At 48.4% G+C, this 19,454-nt stretch overlaps 7 protein-coding genes and 2 non-coding genes across 9 annotated transcripts; 4 read left to right on the forward strand and 5 right to left on the reverse strand.

Annotated features, from left to right (window-relative positions):
* Nucleotides 1-311: 311 nt before the first annotated feature.
* Nucleotides 312-4,057, reverse strand: GGI43DRAFT_392543 (leucine--tRNA ligase CDC60). Its single transcript, XM_083204574.1, has 2 exons — nt 3,793-4,057; nt 312-3,733 (listed from the first exon to the last, which is right to left on the reverse strand). The coding sequence occupies exons 1-2, from the start codon at nt 3,859-3,861 to the stop codon at nt 437-439; spliced, it is 3,366 nt and encodes a 1,121-aa protein (XP_083064656.1). The 5' UTR covers nt 3,862-4,057; the 3' UTR covers nt 312-436.
* Nucleotides 4,058-4,300: 243 nt separating this feature from the next.
* On the forward strand, nt 4,301-4,848 carry GGI43DRAFT_379221 (uncharacterized protein; the record flags this gene model as incomplete). Its single annotated transcript, XM_083202808.1, has 3 exons — nt 4,301-4,544; nt 4,610-4,680; nt 4,738-4,848. 3 exons carry the CDS (start codon nt 4,301-4,303, stop codon nt 4,846-4,848), a joined length of 426 nt encoding a protein of 141 aa, XP_083064657.1.
* On the reverse strand, nt 4,849-5,757 carry GGI43DRAFT_139587 (AP complex, mu/sigma subunit). Its single transcript, XM_083199279.1, has 2 exons — nt 5,593-5,757; nt 4,849-5,523 (listed from the first exon to the last, which is right to left on the reverse strand). The coding sequence occupies exons 1-2, from the start codon at nt 5,659-5,661 to the stop codon at nt 5,026-5,028; spliced, it is 567 nt and encodes a 188-aa protein (XP_083064658.1). The 5' UTR covers nt 5,662-5,757; the 3' UTR covers nt 4,849-5,025.
* Nucleotides 5,758-5,910: 153 nt separating this feature from the next.
* GGI43DRAFT_392548 (ferroxidase) lies at nt 5,911-7,009 on the forward strand. The gene is made up of 2 exons (XM_083204575.1): nt 5,911-6,510; nt 6,584-7,009. Exons 1-2 carry the CDS (start codon nt 6,160-6,162, stop codon nt 6,818-6,820), a joined length of 588 nt encoding a protein of 195 aa, XP_083064659.1. The 5' UTR covers nt 5,911-6,159; the 3' UTR covers nt 6,821-7,009.
* GGI43DRAFT_392549 (uncharacterized protein) lies at nt 7,010-7,750 on the reverse strand. Its single transcript, XM_083204576.1, has 2 exons — nt 7,352-7,750; nt 7,010-7,213 (listed from the first exon to the last, which is right to left on the reverse strand). Exons 1-2 carry the CDS (start codon nt 7,660-7,662, stop codon nt 7,120-7,122), a joined length of 405 nt encoding a protein of 134 aa, XP_083064660.1. The 5' UTR covers nt 7,663-7,750; the 3' UTR covers nt 7,010-7,119.
* A 159-nt stretch (nt 7,751-7,909) lies between these two features.
* GGI43DRAFT_139573 (uncharacterized protein) lies at nt 7,910-10,797 on the reverse strand. Its single transcript, XM_083199278.1, has 5 exons — nt 10,270-10,797; nt 10,109-10,186; nt 9,559-10,041; nt 8,784-9,496; nt 7,910-8,707 (listed from the first exon to the last, which is right to left on the reverse strand). The coding sequence occupies exons 1-5, from the start codon at nt 10,317-10,319 to the stop codon at nt 8,349-8,351; spliced, it is 1,683 nt and encodes a 560-aa protein (XP_083064661.1). The 5' UTR covers nt 10,320-10,797; the 3' UTR covers nt 7,910-8,348.
* Nucleotides 10,798-12,897: 2,100 nt separating this feature from the next.
* Nucleotides 12,898-17,574, reverse strand: GGI43DRAFT_420241 (uncharacterized protein; the record flags this gene model as incomplete). The annotated part of the gene is made up of 9 exons (XM_083207785.1): nt 12,898-13,310; nt 13,440-13,568; nt 13,821-13,919; nt 13,977-14,254; nt 14,291-14,826; nt 14,949-16,391; nt 16,470-16,889; nt 16,963-17,331; nt 17,383-17,574. The coding sequence occupies 9 exons, from the start codon at nt 17,572-17,574 to the stop codon at nt 12,898-12,900; spliced, it is 3,879 nt and encodes a 1,292-aa protein (XP_083064662.1).
* A 589-nt stretch (nt 17,575-18,163) lies between these two features.
* Nucleotides 18,164-18,235, forward strand: GGI43DRAFT_t16. The gene has a single exon. It is a non-coding gene; the product is annotated as a tRNA-Asp (tRNA).
* A 271-nt stretch (nt 18,236-18,506) lies between these two features.
* Nucleotides 18,507-18,606, forward strand: GGI43DRAFT_t17. Its single transcript has one exon. It is a non-coding gene; the product is annotated as a tRNA-Ile (tRNA).
* Nucleotides 18,607-19,454: the final 848 nt, after the last annotated feature.

The raw sequence follows: 19,454 nt of genomic DNA on the forward strand, positions 1-19,454 counted from the left end.
GGCAATTGCCCAGGAACTAATTGCTCGGCGTTTCTAGAAAGATGGCGTTTTGGGGATTTGCCATCGTGGATTACTACTGACTTACAAGTCTATACACCGTATTAACAACTGTAAAGACGGTGAACAATGTACGGCGAACGATAGGGTTGTGTTGTCGTTATCTCTTATCGTTGAACACTCTTTCAGGAACAGTAATATCAACCTTGATGGGTCTCATAATTAATGATCGGCGGTTATCATACAGGTAAGCCGAGCATGAGCATGTCTTTACACCGCAAGAAGCCGTAAGCACGCAAAAACAACAAGTAGAATCAAATATTGAATATTCTTTGTATTCTCTCTAATTTATCTCTCTCTCTCTAGAGCACTTTTACTTTATTCTTTCTTTCGTAGCAAAATAAAAAACTTGGAAGAGCAGAATCCTTGCTGCTCAAGTTTAGGCCTCCACATTTTCAAAGAAGAAAGTAGGTTGACCAGGGATTGCATTCTCGGCAACAGGGACTGATATTTCCACCTCCTTACCGTCCTCCAGTCTAACACCCTTCTTACCGCCTTCCTCAACCACCAGGATCTCGGCCACTGACAGACCTGACGTTCGCTTCAGGCCAGGCACCATCTGGATCAAGGTCTCCTTCTCATCGAAAGCCAGCTTCTGCTCCAGGACGACGCTGGCAGGCTCGCCGGCCTGCAAGCGCTTCTTCAGACCCTGAACAAAGGGCATGGCCTTCTTCATCTCACCCATCTTGCCAATCTTGCCGTTCAGGGCCTTATCGTCGACGGACTTGGTCTCGGAGTTCCACATCTCCTTCAGCAGATCAATGTACTTAGCTTGCCAAGTTGGGAACTTGGCAGCCATGTAAATGGTCAGCTTCTTGGGTCTCTTGGGGTCAAAGGAAACTTCCTTGCCCTTAGCCTTCTTCTTCAGCTGCTGGCCCTCGGCAGAGTTAATGTTCGAAGCGGTGCTTCGGACGTACTCTCGCTTAGCTGACAGGGCAGCGTCGACAGCCGGCACTTCAGGGAATCTGGCATTGTGGATAGTGGAGTCCTTCTTTAAGACTTCCAACCAGATGTACTCAGACCAGTGAGGGGCGATAACAGCCATCAGCAGGGCTTGCAGCTCAATGTATCGGAATACCAGGTCCTTGTGCATCTTGATACCGCCGGCAGCACAAGCCTCGCGGTAAAAGTCACGAGCACTAGTCAGCTCATACAGAGAGGCCTTCAGGGCCAGCTTGTAGTTGGTCAAGCCGTACTGCTCGATGGCCTCCCTGGCGCACGCATTCAGCTCGTTGTTGAACAAGCCGTCTTGGAAGTTGTTGATCTCGCCGGTTCGCAGCTCGTTCTGATCCTTGACCATCTCCTCGATCCACTCGCGCAGGGTGAATAGACGCAGAATGTTGTTGTCGGCAACATCTTCCTCGAAGTTGGCATCACTGACACCATCACCGGCATCAGCCAGAGCAATACGAGAAGCATCAGCGCCGTATTTCTCCACCATTTCTTTCAAAGTCATGAAGTTACCAGTGCTCTTGGCCATCTTTTCGCCGTTCAGCATCAGGTGACCGTTGGCTCGGACACCACGAGGCCAGTACTCCGGTGGGAAAATAGCCAAGTGGATGTACAGGAAGAAGGTCAAGTGGTTGGGGATCAGGTCCTTTCCTGAACTACGCAGATCCAGAGGGTAGAAGTACTCGAATTCTCGTCGCATGCTCTCCAAAGTCTCTCGGGGGATGCCAGAGCTAGAGATAACATCATCTGTGATATCGCGACGGCAGAAAATGGCGTCCCAGACCTCGTCAGTCATCTGCTCAGCTCCAATGTTGCCAAGACCCTTGGTGCGGCCGAACAAGTCCTTGTGCAGGAAATGGGCAACGGTATAGTAAGCCATGTAGATGGTCGAATCACTCAAACTCTCAACCAGGAATTGCTTGTCCCAAGGCAGTTTTGATCCCAGACCGAATGATCGAGCACAAGCCCACTGGTTCAGCCAGTTCAACACACCCTCAAAGCCGTTCTTGGTCTCAGGCGCCCAAGTCTCCAGGCCCTTTCCGTCGACGTTGTCAACCCACTTCAGAGCAGTCTCCCTCCAGGACTGCTCACCATAGTCCAGATACCACTGGTCCATCAGTGAGACGATACAGTCATCGCCAGATCGGCTGACAACCTTGCGCTCAGGTTCTGAGTAGGCGAAAGCCTCGCCGGCCTCAATCAACTGAGCCCTAACCTTGGGCTTGGCCGTCTCGACCTTCTCGCCCTTGAAATCGCCAACCTTGACAATGCCCTGGTAGAAACCTTCCTTGTATGCCAATTCTTTGGCCTCTTCCAGCTGCTTGGTATCCTTGGGAGAAGCAATCTTCAGCTTCTTGACCAGGAAGGGCGCACACAGATCTCCGTAGGATGGTGTTTCAATGATGGGGAAAATCTCCAGCTCGGCCCACTCCTTCTTGATTCCGTAGTAATCAGCCTTCTTTGCCAGCTCAGTCACGGTGGCGAAATCATCAGGGCTGTCTGATGGAACAGAGGTGACGACACCGGTACCCTTAGTGGGCAGGACGGTTTCCATGGGCAGGACCCTGACTCCCTCCTTGTGCAGCGACAGAGGGGCGTTGACCAGAGTTCCAACAATATCAGAGCCCACAAGGTCAGCAGCCTTCTCGATGGAGCCTTCCTTGGCGAAAATGCCCTGGTAAGCCATGTTACGAGCAGCTCTCTCAGTGATGACGAAGTAGTTGTTGTCATCAACCTTGAACAGGCCGTAGTTCAACTTGGGGCCGACGAAACAGCAGGTTTGTCCGTACATGGTCTCGGGTCTCAGAGTAGCAGGAACCAAGAAGACGTTGGCGCCCTCAGGAATCTTGCCCTTTATGGCCTCGGCAGCCTTGGGTGCCCACTCCAAAACCTTCAGCTTCAGAGCAGTGTATTCCTGAGGGTTAACAGCTTCACCCTCAGAACGGTCGTGGTCCATACACGGCTGGCCATCCTTGATAGAGTAGATTGTATATCGCTTGCCAAACTTGATCTTGTTCAGCTCCTTCAGGCGGTTCATCTGCCATCGAATGAAGGCGTCGTAGTAGGGGTTAGCGTCGGTTGTGACGAATGATCGTCGCCAGTCGATTCTTGAGCCGAAGCTTGTTAAATCCCGGATGGCCAAGGGAGGAAAGTACTTCAGCCAGTACTGAGAATCAGCAAACAGGTGAATATCCTTGGTAGGAATTCCAATGGCCTGCATGATCTGGAACTGATACTTCATCTTGACAGTCTTGGCATTGGCCTTGCTCTTGTTGGTGGTGAACTTGGTAACATCCTCCTTGGTCTGCTTGGCAGCAGGCTTTGGCTGCTCCTCGACAACAGCCTCTTCCTCCTTGTAGCCAGAGAAGTCCGTGCCGAACAGCTTAATCTCGTTGACCAACTTATCGGCGCAAGCCTTGATAGGCATGCCAGTGCAGTGGAAACCCATGGGGAACAGCGCACGCTTGCCCTGCATTCTCGCCGTACCTGCGGCAAACTCGACCTTGGTGGCCGAGAAGGTGTGACCGGCGTGGAGAGTACCGTTCATGTAAGGATAAGCCATGGTTCCAAAGAATTTGGGTTGTTGTTCTCGCAGCTCGGCCGGAGAGATAGAGTGGAAGGGCACTTCAGCCGTCGTCGGGGCATTCGTCTCGAAAACGCCGTCTTCGGCCCATTTCTTCTGATACTTCTTCTCGACAACAATCAGAGTATCGCGCTTCTCAGTCTGGTAATGGTCAGTAGATGCGATCAATAGGAAAATATGGGTATTATATAACCACGTACTCCTTTCAATTCCTTGGTCTTAGAGACTGCCAGGCCCTCCATGGCCTTTGATACAGCAGCCGTCGCCATATTGAAATTCGTCTTGGTCGCAAGATGAAAAATCGGAGTGTTCTTGGGGTGGAAAGAATCGCCTCGGGAGGATTGGCCGTCTTTATATGTCTTCCCGTAGCTCTGCCCCCTTTTTTGACTCACTCGCACAGAGAAGATAGGATCTTGTATTTTCTCCGTGGGTTTGACTCACTTGCAGCAAGTAGGAACTTTTGGCGGGGGTTCAGATTCGGAGGGGTGAAAAAGGGCCTACCGCGGGGCAACTTTTTTTCTAGCAGGAACTGTGGCGCTGTCGTGAGGCGGTGCAGTGGCTGACCCCGGCTTCTGTAGGCATTTGACTGTAGTATCTACGCAGCTTTTGCTAGCTCCAAAAACAGCGTCATTCAATACTCTGATATCTCAATCATCTCCGATATTGCTGGCGAAAAGAGTCATCTTTGCTCAAGCATATCGTTTGACAATGTTTCCAACTCTCATCAGACGATTAGCTCAATCAGCGAAAGAGCCTTTACCTAAACAAATTCCGTTGACTCTCGCGAATAATCCTTTCAAGGCTCGAAAAGTGTGGCCACCTGACTTCAAAGACTTGACTCATCAGCAACAACTCCGATTTGAAAAGAAGTACAAGCGTCGCGTCGCTCTCGCAAGTCGATCTCCAAGATGGGATAAGGGCGTCAAGTATGCGCAGCTTGCTACAATGGCTGGTCAGTTTGTGTTTTGCACTCAATGAGTATTTGGTAAATACGCCCAGTGCTAACTCTGTAGACAGCGGCGATGGTATGGCTTGTCTTCTACTCTGAGTTTGAGTGGTGGGGACAAAAGTATAAGCCATCAGAAGAGGTTTGTCATAATTTTAATATGCACAGTCATATTCAGTTCACTTACACGAATCCTTAGCTACGGAAACACGCCATCAATCTCTTCGGCGTGCTGGATCCCGAAAAGCGATATGAGCGCCGAAAAGATGCGCCGGAAGTAAACCCGTCAAAAGGCTCAGATTCAAAATGAATTGTAGGATAAGATATCTGCCACTGTGTGTGTGTAATATAGGATTTGTATATATCTAAGGCGTTTTGGCGTGATACCCATATCGGGCAAGGAAAAGACGAAGAAATGTATGCATATGCTGATTATAGTTCTATCCGACCCATCTCTTATACTCAGCTCAAGGCCGCAATGTCATTATTATACCCTTCCTGTCCATGCAAAGTTACCTCCAAGGCCCATTCCTGATCCAATAGTGCTTCGTCCCTCATTTACTGGTCGTTTAGCGACTGTTCCCTGGGCTCTGACGCCAGAAACTATACGATCGAGACTCGTCTCTATCACCACCCCTCCTATAATCATTTCCGATAAGGTCGCATGTAGCGTTTCGAAGTTGAAGATGAGATCAAGCTCGCAGACATTCTCAAATAGTTTGTCGAGCGCCTCGACATACACCTGTATTAAGTCGATCAACGCAAGGGGGGATTCTGTGGCGGTAGAGATGATGATGAAGTAGAGAGTAGCGTAATTGCGATATGTCACCAACGATGGGACATCATTCTGCTCTTCAGTCGAGCTGTGTGATGTGCTGGAGGCGGCGAGGAGAGGAGGTAGAGGCAGGAAGTTGCAAGAACCCGACGGTCGATTCGACACGAGTGTGAATATCTCCGAGATCAGGCGCTGCTGAATGCTGGTGTCCTGTGATAAGGCGATGCTGAGTCAGTGGTTCGTCTTGGGCTTTGCATGAGTGATGAGGTCGCAACGCACCAGCTGGGTATAGAACTTGGTAAGCCGAGGCTGACCCTGGCCATTAAAGACCAAAAATGCGTTAATCATGGCCGCGGAACGAGTCTCATCATCCCCCAGAGACTTGGTTGGCGAGAGGATGATGGAAGAGCGTGCTTGGTGGGGCCGATACAGGTGACGGCGTTCTGCGAGCTCCAAGTGACGTTGCCGAGAGGAAGTGACTAAGCAAAAAGAACCTAGCTATACTTAGTAGACCATCAAAAGAAATAGGGCATCAAGGTATCTCTAAGTCCTGGCCGCAGAGCAGATGCCGAGCCCCAAGTATGGGGTACATGCTATGACGAACCTTTTCAGCTTGTTCCAATTGGCTTCTTATCACCCAAAAGATCTTAGAGCTCAAAGCTTCTTCAGCAGCTCTCTCTTTTTTCCTCTCGCATATTCAGCCACACCTGCAAAGCAATTGACCAGCTAAGGCATTATTTAGATCCCACGACTCATTGCAACTTTCAAATCTCCGAATGCGCATTTGATACCTCGCTTCTTTGATCTAGAATCTGCCAAACCAGTGCCTTCTCTCACCCCACCAATATGGCATCATCAAGCATCTCAAGACAGGCCCCTCGCCTGCTCGGCCGAGCTATGCGCAATCCCAGGATGGTGACCTCAAGCTTCCGCGCTCTTCCCAGCTTCTGCCGCGCAGCCACTCCCTCAGTTTCTTCGCAGCGGCGGCAATTCTCGGCGCAAATGATGTTGCGCAAGGGCATCATGCCGGATACTTCCAATCCAGACAAGGCGCCAACCGGACATGAGGTCACGTTTGTTGCTGCTGAGCTCTCTGACGAGGAGTACCACCTCCTCTCGAATGAGTACTTGAATGACCTCCTCGAGAAATTCGAAACTCTCCAGGACGATGGAGCTCCAGTTGATGTGGAATATTCAGTCAGTCACATCTTCCTTCTCCACGACTAACTCTTGCCCAATCAGCACTTGCTAACCGTTTATCGATATAAAGTCTGGCGTCATGACCATTACCGTAGCCAACAAGGGCACTTACGTTATCAACAAGCAGCCCCCCAACAAGCAGATCTGGCTCTCATCGCCTCTGTCCGGCCCCAAAAGATACGACTTCTGCGTTGCCAGCGAGGGGCAGGGAGATAAGGAGGGTACGGCATTGGGAACATGGATATACTCACGAGATGGATCGAGCCTGGACGACCTTATACACCAGGAGATTGAAGTGGACTTGTGAGAAAGAATCCACTAGGTACTAAGCTAGGGATAGCGGAGGGCATGGAGTTAACAAGGCATATGGGACAGAGAATGCGACAATAGAGGCTGGTCAGCGATAAAGAAGGGGAGCAAATGATCTTTTCCACTCTGTAATACTAAATAAAGGCAAAATATTTATGGCCTAGCGGCTTTTTTAATTTTCATTAATTGACCAAGTAGAATTCGCTGGTTCATGTGTTATTTGGCTCATGTGTTATCTCATGACCATCAGCCTTCTTTCCTGTCTCTCAAAGAAGGACTCTACACTCCCAATGCTGCTCATCGTAAGCAAAGCCCCATGCTCTTATTGAGCATCGCAACAGTCATATTATAATGCTGCATCGCATCTTCACGTAGTTGTCTCGCTTCAGGCCTATAATCTCATTAGCATCAACTCTCATCCATCTCAAGATCCCACCATATGAACCCGTCTCTCCACCTTCAAACTCCAAAGCTAAGGAAAAAATCAAATAGCTCAAAGTGAAATGAAATGAAGACTGCCAAAACTCACTTCATCTTCGTATCATTCAAAGCCCTCTTCCAAGCCCTCGTCCCCCACGCCCGATCCAGCCGCACCTTGATCAAATTCTTCAAAATCTTATGCTCCAGGCCCCTCTCCTTGGCCGCCGCCTCCAAGAACCACACCGTCCTCTTCACGCCCTCCTGATCCAGAGCCGCATTGCGCTCTCGGAACGCCGCCCGGAGCTGGTCCCGCGCCACGTATCGCGCCGGTGCCGAGTACTGCACGGCGCGGAGGAGACCCCGGTAGAGGTGCCGGTAAGCGTGGGTTATATCTAGCCTGGAGGCTGCTGCGGTTGTCATGACGTGTTTATTGATTGTTTAATATTTCCAGTCTTCATGGCTCATTTTTATGGGGCCTGATATGAAGAGCTTGGAGGTGTATAAAAAATGGTATATGGACTGCATGATCCGATACTAGGATTGATAAAATTGGGCGCCATACAATATTTCACACTGTGTATTTTCAACGCTTCCTGCACGGAGCACATTAAAGACTGTTTTCTGACACCACTTAATGCTGCGCGTCTTATTCATTCACAAGACAAAGATATCTTCAAAAAGAAGCAATCGCTCAGATACTGCTTAGAATATCGCTGTTACGAATTATTCATCAAATAATACTAATAGCCTTTTGCACCAAGAACAGTATAGTTTTAGTACAGCAGCCGCTGAAGCCACCTCTTGTCTAAACAGCTCTCGAAACCTTTTCGAATGGGCTTAAAAGATTACCCTTCATTTTGCAAACTATCATGCTTGTTTCTCTCTTCCTCAAACAGGTGCAATCTATGCAGCTTATGTCCATCTTATATACCAAAACCAGCCATCTTATGCTGGCAAGTAGTCTAGGCCCGAGTTCTGTACCTAATAGAACGACAAGCATGGCAACCATGCTTCGCTCCGCTGTCTATGTGCCCAAGAAAAAATGCAAATGAAAAGAAAAAGATCTATAGAGGTACTCCAAGAAAAATGAATGGGGCGACCCCACGTTAATTGTCATTGCGACCCTCGTCTTCTTGGCCGATTTGAGTATATCGCCCTTGGCCACTGCTCGGACTGCCTGAACGGCCGCGAACGACTCTTGATAGCCATCCACTGATACTTCGGTCTTCGCCGCCACCTGGGGCGCTAGGTTTGCTATCATTTTCATCGGGAGGGTCAAGAGTGAGCCCTGGGATGGGAGTAGTTGAGCGGAATGGCGTACGGCCAGATCCAATGGGCGATCCACCCCGGATGAGTGACCCAGTTTCTGCATGGATAGATGGCGTAGCTACAGTGCTGGCATCCCCAAATATCGAGTCCATCTCTTCGAGACGGACACCACAAGTTTCTGGGTAAACAAAGTAAACTAAATAAATAGAATTAGCAATCAGCTAGGACCATAAGGAAGGGCATGAAATAAATTAACAACACAAGTGACTTACCAATTACAAAACTAGCAACGCAAAAGAAGGCGTGAACGAGATACAAGCGCCATTTGATCCACTCTTGCAAAATTGGTGTCATTTCTCCAACGAGCCAGTTGAAGGCCCAGTTCGTAGCAGTCGACAAGCTGGCACCCTTGGAGCGAATGCTGAGAGGTAGGATTTCAGGAGGGTAGAGCCAGGGAATCGGGCCCCATGAGTAGCCAAAGGCAGCATTGTATATCATGACAAACAGAACGACCAACCTAGGAGTCCACTTGATATCAAGATAAAGGAAGTAGGAGATGAGAGACAGGGAGATGGCCATGAACACGGCACCAGTGAGAAGAATCATTCGTCGACCCCATCGATCCACAAGATACCAGGGAGGGATGGTAGAAAGGAAGTAAGTGATGCCATTAAAGCCAGTCATGAGAACGGCATCGTGGCCAACCCAGCCGGCAGATTCAAAGACGTATGGGGCGTAGTAGGAGATGACATTGATTCCGTTGAGCTGCGCAAGGGCCTGTGCAGACATTGCGATGAAAACTCGAGTGCGATACCGGCGGAACATGTCAGTATACGATCGCTCACCCTCTTGGCGCTGGAGAAGGACATCCATTTTGATCTCGCGATACTCGTCGCGCGCCTTGGCATTATGAATATCTCCGCCACCATAAAGGTTAGCAATGACGACCATGCCTTCTTCATCGTGATCATTGTCCAGGAGCCATCTAAAGATTATACCGGTTAGTATCTCATGGATATGCATGCACAGGGTTTAGTGGCTCCATACCTGGGTGATTCTACAATAATCAAGCTTCCCAATCCCAAAAGAGCTCCCATGATACATTGCATCATGAGAGGAATACGCCATGACAAGTTACTCTCGATAAATCCACAGCCGTAGTCAACCCATACGGAAGTCGTGTATCCGATGATATTGCCAGAAAACTCTATACAGGCAAGTTTACCGCGGTTGTGAGGTGGAGAAATCTCGGACTGGTAGACAGGCACAATGGTGGAAAGCATGCCGACGCCAAACCCAGCGATGATTCGCCCAACCATCATCATCGCCATGGATGTGGCGAGCGTCTGCAACGCTCCTCCGATGAAGAAAATGCAGGAACCATACAGGATAGTTCGTCGCCGGCCGATGATGTCACCAACACGGCCAACAATAAGAGATGAAATAAAGGCTCCTATTTCGAGAATCGCAACCATTGTCCCGACCTCGGCTTTCGACGGGTGGTTGAAGTAGTCGATGAAATATGGGCCACTTGGAGAGTGCATATTAGTTATGAGCACCAATTTGCTGCAAAGTATATTGGAGAATGGAAACTTACGTGATGATGCCCGACATGACACCTTGATCATATCCAAAAAGAAAAACGCCTAGTGAGACGAATATACTTGTAAAATACCTATTGCGAAAAAAAAAATGTCAGAATAATCTAAACTCTCCTGTAAAGGCGTAGCTAAGACAAGGGATATAGATGAGGCGTACAGCAAGGCCTTGCCTGTAAGGCCATGGATAGAGCCTGAGGATCCCGCCATGATGGCGCCGATGCAGCGTTCTGCCCGATTTGGGCGTCGAGGACGGGCGTCTGGGGGCTCAATGGCCTCTTTGTCGATGCCGGGAGACGGCGAGAAGGAGTGGTTGCGCCGATGCGGTGATGGGTCGTGAATCCGGACCTTTTTGTTGTGCGACTTGTAGAGCGGGTTCAGCTGTCGGCGCTGGACTCCGGCGAGCAGCTCGTTCTCAATGTCTTCCGGGAGCTGGATGCGGACCGGGTCGTGCTCGTCGCCGAACTGGTCACCAATGTCGCCAGTGTCGGTCCAGGACGATGTCTCGGACTCGGACGACGGGCGAAGCTGATGAGGGGCGCCGTATCCCCTGGCAGATAGGAGGGACGCCGATGGTGAGTCTTGGTCGAAGTCTTGGTCAAGGTCGGAGCGTGATGGCAGCGTCCGAAGAGGGATGTTGGAAGGGAGGCGAGTTGACTTTTGAGGAGGAATGTTGGGTGGTTATGGGGCTGATCAGCAGCAGCACCCGCCTGCACTCTTGAATTTAAGACGCTGGGGTGGGCGCGACGAATCTCACAGGCAGAGAGAGAAGCAACCTCGCAGGGAGCAGATGAGGTTATTGTCGGTGGTCGGGTGACAAAGACAGCTTAGATCAGAGACAGAGCCTGCCTTGCTGGGGCCGAGTCAAGCGGCGTGAAACACCTTGGAAGACCTTGGCAGCTCGGCGCTGGGGAGACCGGCGGAGGTACAAGATCAGAGCAGCAGAGGTACAGCCAAAAAGGCGGCAGAGATTGAGGCGCGACAATGTCTCGGTGCATGTACAGCTCCGGTCCGGCGATGCGGCGATGCGTACAGGCTGGACGACGCAGATGACCCCAAGGCCGTGATCCACGAGCCTCACGATACGTCACTGGGGGGCCGTTTTAGGCCGGCTGGACGGGAGTAGTGCGGGTGGAGTTGCGAGCGAATGCACCACGATGGAGCGAAATGCGAGGGCGCTTCTGCAGAGGGAGGGGTGCCTTTCTGTTTAGGGAGCTGGCAGGACAAATTTTGGGCGAGCAAACAAGGGGCCTGGATTGGATGGTTGAAGAAGAAAAGGTCTTACTCTCAGTCTCAGCAGAGAGGGCGAGAGAGACAAGAAGGCAAGACGAAACAGGACCGAAGCTGGCCTAGCAAGACGAAGGCAGCGAAAAGGTGGAGATTAGAGGAAAGAGAGGGAAAACTTGGACGCAAAACCGTCAAATTGGTGGCGCGCGTGCGGTGTGGCGTGGGTTCGTGCCGAATAAGAGGCGATCAATTGGCAGGCAGATCACACGAAAAGAGCGAAAAACGAAGGACGGCGGGTGAGGTGTCGGCTAGAGGGGGAGCGTGAGATGTTGAAAGAGGAAGAAAGAATGGGAGGATGGAAAGCTGGAGGATGGACAGATCGCCAAGTCCAATTCAATGATTGCGCCTGGCGCAGGGAAGCCCGAGATGGCGACCTCCCTAATCTACAGCGCCTCGCACCCGTTAGATCCGCAGATAATGCGCCTCTCAGGGGATGCCGCGTCTCACCACTGCGCGCCGACGCCTGGGCTTGATATGCAGTCACTGTAAACACAGATAAACTACACGAATCTGCATTTCGAGATCTCGAAATTGAAACCTGCCATCCAAGAATCCAGATGCATGGAGATGCCAGCACGTAGCGCACATCTCTCTCAGCAATGATACGTTTCACAGCCAGCCTTCATCACCTGCCACCCTCCCGTCTCCTTATTTGCCCACGCTTCGTATTATTGGCGCTCCAGATATCATCCCGCCCCCAGTGATCGTCAGCACCTAACGGCGCCTGAGCCACGCCGGCCATCTGGGCAAGCAACTCACATGCAAACATTGAAATCTATGCAATCTCAGCTGTGGGGGGACCCCGACGTCAGACGACGGCTCTGGCCAAGGTTCCTGCGCAGATCTTCTTAGATTAGGCGGGCGAAGCGCTGTCCTCAGCAGGTTTGTAAGAACTCCGCATATCCTCAATAGCATCAGACTGCCCAATAGCAACGATTGCGGTAAAGTAGGCCAGTGCGGGGGGCACGAGAGACGGGCTCTATTCGGTTACAATAGTTCGATATGAAGTCGGCTCACTTTACTTCGGTTGCCGCTCGGTTTACTATAAGAGCTCCTAAGGTTTGCTACTCTAGACATCTGCTGTGGTAGCTATGAAAGGATGTCAAACGCATCCAGCACATGCGTGTACGTACATCTAAATCATGTCGTAAAACGCTCGCTTCGGGCCGCATAGTGGAATACCTCGAGCCCTTGTCTGTATAAATGTAGGTCCCGGTCCTAGCTTATTAGTGGAGGTCAAAACGCCGTAGCTCACGATCCCGACTCCGGGTCGGGCCCGAATCACGATCCCGGAAGAGATCCGGAACTGTTGGCTCTGGCAAATCGTCCACAGCAGCCATGGGCGTTTAAACAATAATAATAATAATAATAAATAACACACTCAGTAATTGTAATATGATATTTTCTCTTTCCATTTTTTTTTGTCCTTGAGGCGTTCCTATTCCACTCTTTTAACGAAACAAATGCTCACACATTGCTTGCAGACCATTGACGATAGCCGTCATGCCCTAGTGATAGCATTCCATGCCAAGTCCTTGTCCATCTCGCCAATGTCAAACTGGAAACATAATAATCCCCCATATCCCGGCCAAATAACAACAAGGTTATCGTACACTGCCATTTTGTTGGGGCGGTACTCTTGGGGAAGCCATAGCACCCGATCCTGCCCATGGAGAATCCACGTCTTGTCTCGGCTAATATCAAATCTGGATAACTTCAATTTATGATTTAGATCTTGACTCTCTCTTTTCAACGAGTCAAGCATCAATATTCTCAGATCAAGTTGATATAGCGCAGTATTTAATCCATGCCCTGTGTCATAAAAGTTGTCAAAGTGTTCAACAAGCGTGCCTGTATTTATGTCGAAAATGAGAATGGTACCATCACACAGCATCGCTCCAAGTCGAGTACTATCTAGCGAAAGTACCAGAATATTCTCATACTCCATGAATTGTGAGAGGGGGATGCATTGCAGAAGTGTATTTGTGATTAAATTCCAAATCCGAATGCTCTCGTAACCCAATTTAGCTGCTATGAGATCACTGCTTGGTGAAATTGCGAGTGGTGAAGGGAATTTATCGCCATCGATCTCGGTTTCCTGTAGGCACACGCCTGAATGGATATCCCAGATTTGAATCATGCCGTATGTCCCTGCTGCCAGTCGTTTGCCATCTGGGAAGAAAGTCAGGGAGTAATAGTCGACGCCCAGGTGGCCAATCTGCTTTATCAGTGCCCCAGTTACTGGATCTCGAGTTGCAATGAATCTATCAGAACCTGATATCATTGCGAGCTGTCTGCCGTTTGCCGAAAACAGCACAGTGTGGACTTGTTCATTATATGTTTTGCGCGTGTGTAGGGAAGTGCTGGTGGCTGTATCCCAAATATGTATTTCTTTCTGCTCCCATGCCTCAGCTAACAATGTACAATCCGGAGAGCTTGCCGTTAGTTCAGCTGTTATGTATTTGTTCTCGTCAAGCTTCAGCTGTGTCAAACATGATCCCGTAGTGGAATCCCAAATTTTAGCTATTCTATTATACAAGTCGGATTTTGACATTGATGTTACGGATAAGAGCTTGGTACGGTCTTTCGAAAACTTCAAAAAGTCAGTGCTTAGTGATATATCACCCAGTATTTGAAGGCATACGCCGGTGAAACAATCGAAAATTCGAATCTTGATATTGATACCTCCCATTGCCACCCATGAGGCGTCCGCCGAAAATGTTGCAAACTCGACGAATGCATCTTTCTTGAGGCTGATAGAAGTCAAATGCCTATGTGTCGTCAAATTTTGTATATATATCGTTCCGTCCCTTGCTGTTAATAACGCGAGCTGTGTACCATCGGGCGCAAAAGCAGTGCTATGACAAGAAAAGGTATCAAGGGTGTGCGTATACAGCTGCATGCCTGTGTTTGGGTCCCAGCAGTAAACCTCATAGTTTCTCGGTGAATAACCGCTCATAGCTATCTGCGTGCAATTGGGCGAAAACTCTAAGCCCTGCACATTTCGAATAGGTGTCTCAAACGTGTGTAGACTAGTTAACGTTGTCAAATCCCAGATTTGAATCTTTTTAGATGATCCAGAGGCCAAATACTTGCTGTCGGATGAATAGACTACCTTGCAAACTTCTTTATCGTCACTCACGAATGTATGTAAGCACGCTCCTGTGTCTAGATCCCAGAGCTTTCCTGTCGCATCAATTGACCAAGACACTAAATGCGCCCCGTCTGGTGAAAACGCCAAAACTCTGACCAGTTCCTTATGAACTTCAAAGGGTTGGAAGTATGCAGTCCAGTCATATAACATCTCTGGTTGTGTAGCAACCCATTTTGGCCCTTCAGTCTCCTCATACGTCTGCCTTACTATGCTGGAGACTGGGCTTAAAAAAAGTGCAGCGCTGTAGACTTGTAGGGGCGCCAGCTCTATTCCAGCCTTGAGAGTGAAAATAAACCGGTACAGATCTTTAACAAAGTTACAAAATTTACCTCCGTCATCTTTAATCTAGTAATCAGTTAACCTCAAGTCTACCTTGTGGAAGAAAGGGGAGCACTTACTAATTTCTTTAAGATGCTAACAGTCCGTATAGCATCCGACATCCTTTCCATTAAGCTAAGAGCTTCTAACCAATTTAATAGTTTACTCTTCAGAAAGTGGTGTATAATTTTATCATCTTGTAAAAGGAACTCGTATTTTTCTCTGTCCACACCAATGACGGCTTTCAGATGGTCTACCCAAAAGACACAGGAGTAGCGCACGTGTCTCAGAACATCCTGACCTTGGCTCTGTGTATGCTCTTTGATAAGAGTACCAGTATGGGGAAGCCTATACATGTTTCGATGTAAGGTCGAAGATAAAATTTCCAACGATTTGCAAAGAACCGCATAATGCTGGCTCGCAGGCTCTGGGACGAGCTTCTTGTCCTTAAGCAAGAAATCCTTGGCAGACTGATGAACAAACAGTATCACGCCTTCTCTCACAATCAAGAAAGACCCACACGCCACAACTAGTTCCTCAAGGTCTTCATCGTTGAGATTGTTCGGCATGTCCAGGATAGATGCTAGTTCCACCAAAGATATGGGCCTATAAACAATAGCAACCAGGTTAAGAATTCTTTCGCAAATATCAGAGTCTTCTGATCCGCGAATCTGATTCATCATCCTGTCGTAAAGTGGGCCAAGCTGAGGAGGGAATTCGGCCATCTTCTTCAATACGTGCCGCTTGCGCACTGCCAACTTCATTAATTCTTTGCAGACTAAAGCCACCCATAAGAACGTCCCTCTCGCATTCTCGGTCAAATATTCTCGAACTATTCGCACTGCCTCATTGTCTAGCCCTACACGTTTTTTCAGATGGGTCGTTTTATAATTGATATAAAATCGAACAGCTTCAGACACTGAATCTTCGTTTAGCTCAAGGGATAATCTGGCCGTTTGTGGGATTGTGCTAAATTGCACCTCGATCTCCGTCCAGTTTCGGCTTGTCACAATCCATCTACCGCGATAATTGGCTGAATTCAAAACAATTAGATCTATGAGTTGCTCCCGATCCGCCAGACATTCGTCAAGCGCATCGATCATAAACACCTGATCAGCCAAGCCAGGGTCATCCAGAAGCTTGTTAAACATTTGAGACAATGCGATCCACGCATTAGCATCCTGAAATAAAGATGCTCCTGCCTGGTCATACTTCTCTTGAATATAGGGGAGAAGGTGTCTATTCTTATCAGCCAGTAGATATATCAGGCCGCGCAGAACAGATTTGGCGTTGTTAAGTCGTGGATCGGTGGCCTGGCAAAAGACAAAATAGGGACTAGTTGTCTGACTTTGCAATTTGTCGATAATTCCACACATTAGCATCGTCTTGCCTTTGCCAGGATCACCTTTAATCCACAACAGCCGGCTATCTGAGTCATTTTGCCAATTAATAAAGTCATCGTGCGTTATAATCCAGTCGTAGGCGCCTTCCAGTAAGCCTCCATTAGTTTCTTCAATTCGGCACTTATCATCACGAGGATCAGTGACGCGCAGATCTTTCAGACATTACTCTTCTTCTTTAGTGAGAATATAGTCTTGAACCATCGACCGGATGCTTTTCATCTCGCTTCGCAGAACGCGGCTGACGGAATCAATCTCACCGAGTTTCTTTTTAATTTCGGAAGCGTTAAACAGATTCAAGTCTTCTTGGACAGTTGTTTCGGCATTTCGAATCTCATCCAGTCGGCCAACCCAGTCATCAGCCTTAATCATATCTCGCCAGATCGTCGGTCCATGTAGACGATAGTGGCGACAAACACTTTTCATTTGATAGAGTAATAGCTTCTGATACAAATCAACGATATGCTTCTCTGCTCGATTCCGCAGTGTACTTGGCGCGGGCTCGTTTTGGATGTCGTTGAAAAATATGTCCACAAGATGCCAGTACCAGTCCATCCTGGATATAACATATATTATGCCTTCATGATGAGCTTTGGCTTCTTGAGCGGAATTTGAGAGCATCTTCAATATTGTCAGCGACATCTCAAATTAAAAGCTTGTCAAGAGGTAGATCTACTTCGAGGGCAAAACAGACGCCAGTCCACGCAACGGCAGCTTCTGGAACGGTGCGAACGGCCTGGCTCATGGCAATATTGACCGCTGTTAAACCCCCGCCAAGTGTCTGCCTTTTTACAGCCTTCTTTTTGGTTCGCTTCATGACCACATCCATGACTGTTTGCATTTGCTTCCATCTTTCGTCATACGCCGTTTCGATTCGGTTCTCCAGAAGCGCAGATTCAGATTCAGATGACACATGTTGATCGCTTGTGAGTTCTTGAGAGAGTATTTTCTCATAACACTCTACGACTTCTGCGTTGCTTGATTTAAGCTGCTCATATGCTTCGTTCCATAGCCGTTCTTGAAGCTGACGAGGTACAATATTGGAACTGGAGGCCGGCGCAGGCTGCGAGTCAGGTTTGAGATGGGGCTCGGAATCTTGTATGGGTACATTTACATTGGGCACGGGCTGTAAATCCGATTGAATCTGTGCATCGTCCTTCGGTTGTGGCTTCAACAGCTTTTCTTTTCCTTTTTTCAGGATCCGCCTCATGGTACTCTGGTCAGCGTATTGCGAGTTAAGATAGTGAGATACTACCACAGGCGTCAAAAGATGATGCGGAGGCTGTGTTCTATTGGGCTTCTGCATTGGGGTCATGCAGGCCCTAGATCGGATTATACGCAACTCAATTCGCCATTATAGATATGTGCACTCTTTCACGGAGCTACTTATATGGACATGAAAAATTTATATAACCAGGATTTGACACGTTTCATACCTGTTGCTAGCATTTCTATCTTTGTTCAGCCATTTTAGATACATGCAGTTCCATCTTCGAGCGAAGATAGAGTCTGAAGCATTCAATGTATGTGTTCGGAGTACATAGAGAGGGATTACCCACCCAGCAGGTCCAATTAGGCTACCCTGCAATTATCTACGAGATTGAATGCACACGTTACAAATTACTCTAGATTTCAAAAAAATAAAGGTCAGCGGTAGAAATAAGTTTTATTTTTTAATAGTGATAGCTGTTGTGATGATTTTTGTGAGAATAATAGAATGTGTAGAGCTCGGTGATCCATATTTCTCCATTGTATCTTGCTTGATTTGATCTATCAAATCGCAAGTTTTAGCCAGCTCTTGTTTTGTGCATGATATGGGGGCAACCTTCATAGTCATCAAATCGACGCAATTCTAACACGTGATCCGCTACCCCAGGTGCTCAACGCCTGGTACATCTTCCGTAGTATAGTGGTCAGTATGCAAGCTTGTCACGCTTGAGACCCGGGTTCAATTCCCGGCGGGAGAGATCCGCCACACCTCATTAGAGGTGCTTCTTTTTTGCACTTTTTCTTCTTTTTCGCTTTTTTTTTTTTTTTTTTTTTTTTTTTTCATCTGACAGATTTGATTGAGCTATGAGCGTTTTCATTATTATACACAGCCAGTAGATATACTTGTCAGCAGCAAGTTCAGTTCGCTTCAGCCTGGTGCAGCGAGTAGGTAGATTCTTAATCTACATATCGTTGCGTTCGAACAACGAATCCAGCCTATGACATTGCTCATAAAAGTGGATCTCGACTGCTCTCGTAGCTCAGTTGGTTAGAGCTTCGTACTAATACTTCAGCTTCTGTTGAAATCTTGGTAATGCGGAGGCCGCAGGTTCAAGCCCTGCCGAGAGCAAGCCTATTCTTTTTGTTGGGACTGGCTTTTGCTTTTTTGCATGCCGAGATATCTAGACAGATCACATACATGCGTCACGTCTGGGAAAACAAGGTTTTCAACACTCTCTACAAAGTACCCAGAAAAACGGAATATGTATTCCGGATGGCGTCGTAACATGCATGCATGGCTAGCAATCAGTGTGATACCAGCTTCCTTCTGCATACGACCTGGCAAACTCCGATGCTGGGTCGATGAGATGAGATGAGATGGGCCCTACGAAAATATTTTCACGGTGGATCAGGCTCGTCTGTTTGCTACAGGGCAAAATTGCCTTGTTAATGCTAGGGAGCGAAGCAGGGCAGCATCCCTCCCTCTGTTGGTGATGTCGGACTTGTCTGTGCTCCGCCAGCGTACCGATAGCTTGCATGTCAATATTTCGCGTGCTGGCAGCGGTTGTTGGAAACGCGTAAAACAAACTAGGTGATTGTTCCGATGATCGTAGTGCCGGTCATCGATCAAGCGCGAGTGACACGGAAGCGAGAGCGCAATTTTAAAAAATCAAGGCCGCCAGCCTTCTTCCTTGTCGGACGGGAGAGACCCGCTCATATTTTGAAGTAATTTAACCGTAACACAAGACTCACACTAATAAACCTCTTGGCTGCTTCTCATAGGGTGGAGTTTAAGGGCACTTTTACTTGCGCAGCGTATCGGAGGGCGCCTTTGCATGTTGGTAGGCGGCTGTTATAATATTTGATTCCTGGTATATCCGTGTATGCAGCGCAGACGATGCTGCCTCGCTCAATTTAAATATAAAGTGCTTATACGAGAACAGAGCACACATCACATGCGCAGGCTGTGATTCAGAT

The sequence above is a fragment of the Trichoderma evansii genome (genome assembly GCF_050947405.1).
Source record: "Trichoderma evansii strain SZMC 28006 chromosome Unknown GGI43scaffold_2, whole genome shotgun sequence".
NCBI classification, from domain to species: Eukaryota; Fungi; Ascomycota; class Sordariomycetes; order Hypocreales; family Hypocreaceae; genus Trichoderma; species Trichoderma evansii.